This window comes from Cryptomeria japonica, chromosome 2 (assembly GCF_030272615.1).
Source record: "Cryptomeria japonica chromosome 2, Sugi_1.0, whole genome shotgun sequence".
NCBI lineage: Eukaryota > Viridiplantae > Streptophyta > Pinopsida > Cupressales > Cupressaceae > Cryptomeria > Cryptomeria japonica.
In genome coordinates this window covers 36,699,049-36,703,435 of record NC_081406.1, presented here as the reverse complement: position 1 = coordinate 36,703,435, position 4,387 = coordinate 36,699,049, and the positions used below count along the sequence as shown (strand labels likewise).

The 4,387-nt window shown below is 34.8% G+C and overlaps 1 protein-coding gene across 1 annotated transcript; it reads left to right on the top strand.

Moving 5' to 3' along the window:
• The first annotated feature begins 1,102 nt into the window (after positions 1–1,102).
• On the top strand, positions 1,103–2,266 carry LOC131047404 (GATA transcription factor 10). Its single transcript, XM_057981289.2, has 2 exons — positions 1,103–1,453; positions 1,765–2,266. The coding sequence occupies exons 1-2, from the start codon at positions 1,199–1,201 to the stop codon at positions 2,176–2,178; spliced, it is 669 nt and encodes a 222-aa protein (XP_057837272.2). The 5' UTR covers positions 1,103–1,198; the 3' UTR covers positions 2,179–2,266.
• Positions 2,267–4,387: the final 2,121 nt, after the last annotated feature.

Sequence of the window (4,387 nt, the reverse complement as noted above, 5' to 3'; positions counted from 1 at the left end):
AATGCAAAAATTTATAAAATGTTAAAATTATTTAGGGGTGAAACCAAGGTCCAATTATAATAGTAAGAGAATTCACATACTTAGAAGGGAAACATATAAATCACATGGGGATCTAACCTTAACCAAATCAAACTCAACAATGGAATGTATTTCATTTAAGTTACATGGAGATCACACCCAACCTTTACTTGAATACTTGATAAGAAATTCATTTGGTTAAATCTTGATGCAAAGGTCAAATCCGCCTTAGAATTGAAACCAACTCCAACTAGACCAAATAGGAAAATATATGCACATTATAGAAGGGGAATGGATGTACATAAGTTTTGACTTCTCATAAAAAAGGATCGCTATTATTTATTTGAGGCGATGGTACACTGAACAAGCTGCAAATGATCCTCATTGATGAAAAGTCTAAACTTTAGTTATGTAGCATCCACCATGGATGCAATAGTGCATCTTGATGATGAGATAGTCATTTCCTTATAGGAGAACCCACAATCCTAGCATGCCAATCAAACCTAAGCCAAACCATACATGATAAAGGAACTCATTTTTGTTAATCGCATATGATCCTATTAAGTCCTAGCCATACCAAATAAAGAAAATCAATTTCATCAAATTTATATGATGATCAAACTTAAATATAATTAACTGAACAAGAAAATTTATTTTATAAAAATCATATAGAAATCAAATCAACCCAACAATTGAATTCAACCAAAATCCCTAGAAAATATACAAAGAAAACCAATTTCATCAATCACTTAAATATCAAACTAAGTCCTAACTGCCCTTAACATATATTATATACAATATTCTAACTCTTTATGAACATAATTTTAACTAATCTTCGCTTGAATTAATAAATCAAATAATTTTCTTTTCCAAAATTACGTACCAATCAAACCCAACCTTTCAAAAAGTGAGTCCAAGAAGAAAACACACTCAGAATCTTCATCCGAGAAACCAGAAAAAGTGAATCCATAAAAAACGTGAATCAGGGACCATGTGATATAACGTTGATAATTCCATCTGACAAACGGTACTGCCATGGGACCTTAACACATTAACATATGCATCCGTTCACATCCATTTAAAACACGTTGGAATCCACTTGCTACAAACCGCATCTAAAAATTGGTAGGTACCACCGCTCTGCAAATCTGCCCAATTCAGTCTACTTGGGAGCTCAATCATGGAATTGGAATTGGAGACCAGTTTGTTTTCTTATTTCAACTCTGATGATTCCACTGGTAAGGCCTCTACCATACCAGATGACTTATTTGTGGAGTTTCAAATGGCGGATAATTTATTCGAGCTTTCTGACGACACCATTGGAGGCACCATTTCGGACAGCACGTCAGAGCAGCTTCTCTTCAAGAACAATGGCATCGATTCTTCCTGCGCTTCTCTTGCCCAACTTAACTCCGAGATTTTTCAATTTTCAACAGTAAGTTGTTCACAAAATATGATTAGTGATATCGAGTTTTTATAGCTGTTAACTGTTTTTTTCTATCGATTGTGTAGTGCTTGTTTACTGTCAATCACTTTATGATCTCTTATCAGAACTTCTATCGATTGTGTAGTGCTTATTTACTATCGATCTTTTGAATCACATTCTATGATCTTTCACCAAAGTGAGTGCTATGGGCATTCCTTTATCTCAGGGTGTAAAGTTGTAGGTAAAGAATCAGAAGAATTGATCAAGTTTGTGACCTTATGGGAGTGAATTTCTTTTTGGTTTTTTTTGGGTTGTTTCAGTTGGAAGAGGAGGACATAGTGGTGCAGTGGCTGCGAGAGTTTGAAGAGAAGGAAGAGGAGAAAATGAAGAAAGAAGAATTCAGTATGGTTATACCAGGACGCAAGCGCAGCAAGAGAAGAGGGGTGGAAAAGGCGAAGAGGAAAAGGGCAACCATTAGGAGATGCATGCATTGCGCAACACACAAAACCCCGCAGTGGAGAGAGGGGCCGATGGGCCCTAAAACACTGTGCAATGCTTGTGGTGTTCGGTACAGGTCTGGGAGGTTGTATCCAGAGTACAGACCGGCAAATAGCCCAACTTTTGTGAGCTGCATCCATTCTAATTCCCACAAAAAAGTGGTGCAGATGCGTGCTGCTAACAACCCACAACATCGTTTGTCAGCTTCTTCTCCTACTTCTGATGGCCCCCATTAATGGGCGGCCTCTCCATTATTGTTACTGCTATTTGGCTTCCTATTATACTTTTCAAAAGTAATATAAATTCCCCATTCTCTCCCTCGCACATTTATTCTCCTTTTAAAACACATTGTTGTATGTGGTGGTTAGCCTATCATAGTTGTTAGTATAGTTACTAGTGTTATTGTATTTGGTATAAGATAAAATTACATCTAGACACACGACATACTATGCAATATGTATGGCAGACACGTTAATCAATGTGTAACATATCACAATATTATGAAACAAAAAGTCACATCTTTTACATACCATCGATACTATATATAGACATCAAATGCATAATCAATCATTTTAATCAAATCTATTAATAATAGTAGTGTAGTTAAATCATCAATGATCATTAAAAGTAACAACAAGAAATGGAGCTCAAACGTTACATCAAAAAATGGGGCAAACACTACTTTAACCATGTTATAAGTTTCTTATAATTGAAAACTAGAGAGAGCTTTTTGCTTAATTTTTGTGTTTTGGAGTTATTTTTTCGCTTAAGTTCTATGTTTTTCTTTGCTCTATTTATGTTCTTGTTACAAAATTTGAACTCTGATATGTTGTTAGTGCATTGTTAATAGCTTGTTGATGATATACTTTATTTTTCCCATGTAACATTTTGTTTTGAAGGGTTCAATACCCTAGTTTGTTGCTTATGTAATAGAAAATAAAATGTGGACATTATACTCTCATCCACTAAGATTAGGCTTACTCTTGGAAGCCTACAAACAACTAAGGATAATGTACTAGTGGTACATAGTCCTTCAAATATAATAGGTCTCATTAGATCCTCTCTACATAGTCACCGAGCCTAGGTCTTGAACCCACAACACACACATCTTTATAGATACACGAGTCAAGTGAACATCAATCGCCAAGTACGTAATGACCAAAAATCTCACAACTATCTAATGTTCATGTACAATTTCTACTAAGGACAAGACCTAGCCGCATGGCTTAACTAACCTCAAGCAACCAAGTTTCAATGGCAAGGCTAGTACTATTAATAGGAAACTCTATCTAGTGATCCAAGAGCGGTTGATGTTGTCTAGAACAATGTGTAGCTGATTGCTATGTAATCCAACGGTCATGATTGAACTGATATGTCTGTAATGGGTTAGTGTAGGATCATGGGGGGCCAAAAGGTGGCGATGTGAAAAAAATAGCCTTCTCCACTTGCCTAAAAATGCGAAACTCTGTTTTGACTTTTTGCTTGGCTTGGGTGTCAGTACACATTGGCATGGTAATTACCTAAGCAAATCGAATATCCGATTAAATGGGATATCCGATTAAATCAGATATCCGATAATATCAGATATTCAATTTTTATTTATAATTTTAAATTAAAAAATATATTGTTAGAGTAATTGGGTCTTTACTTGATTAATTAAACATTATTTGTTTAATTTTTTAAGTTTCCAATTATCTTTTTACACTTAAGCTAACATTAGGTGCATATAATTAATTATTTTAATTAATTATTATGTGCAAACCTAGGGTTTTCCCTTTTTAGGGTTTCTTGACCTATTAGAGGTTACTTTTTCTTTTCATTGTATTATCTTTTCACAATACTTTTTCCTGGTGAATTGGAGCTCTCTTGTTTGGAGAATAGTTTTTCCTGTGTTTTTTTCTTGTTCTTCAGATTTTGCTTCATTGCTTCTCCTTGTAACAGGTTATTCGGCTTGCAGAAGATCTTCAGGCTACTCTGGGGTTGTATTTCTCAACTCCTATATGGTATCAGAGCGTCAGATCTACAACTATCTATTCTTGTTTTGAGATTTTTGGCTTTGGAAGCAGATCTGGAGTTTCAGACATTTTTTGTGTGCTTAGGGTTAAGGTTTTTTTTTTTTTTTTTTCTTCTTTTTTTTCTGAGCACTTTGGGCCTAAACGGACCTCACCATCATGCTCAGAAGACCCAAAAACCCCTATAGTCATATAAAATTTGTCCATTTTTGACCCCTGAGCATCTGGGTGATTTTTTTTCTCCAAGCCCGTACGACCCTGGCACGCAAATCGAGAACAAAAATTTGCAACAAAAAAAAAATTGCCTTTTTACGGCATGCAAGCCGAATTGTTTTGATTTTCAAAAAAATTACAAAAAAAAAAAAATCAAACAAATCAAAAGAAATTCGCAAAAAAAAAAAAAAAAATTAAAAAAAAAGAGCCAATTTTTAGG

Bases quoted from the DNA above. Each gene is read 5' to 3' on its own strand.
- LOC131047404 (XM_057981289.2), top strand. From the start codon at position 1,199: ATGGAATTGGAATTGGAGACCAGTTTGTTTTCTTATTTCAACTCTGAT. The intron at 1,454-1,764 runs GTAAGTTGTTCA...GGGTTGTTTCAG, and splicing joins AGATTTTTCAATTTTCAACA to TTGGAAGAGGAGGACATAGT.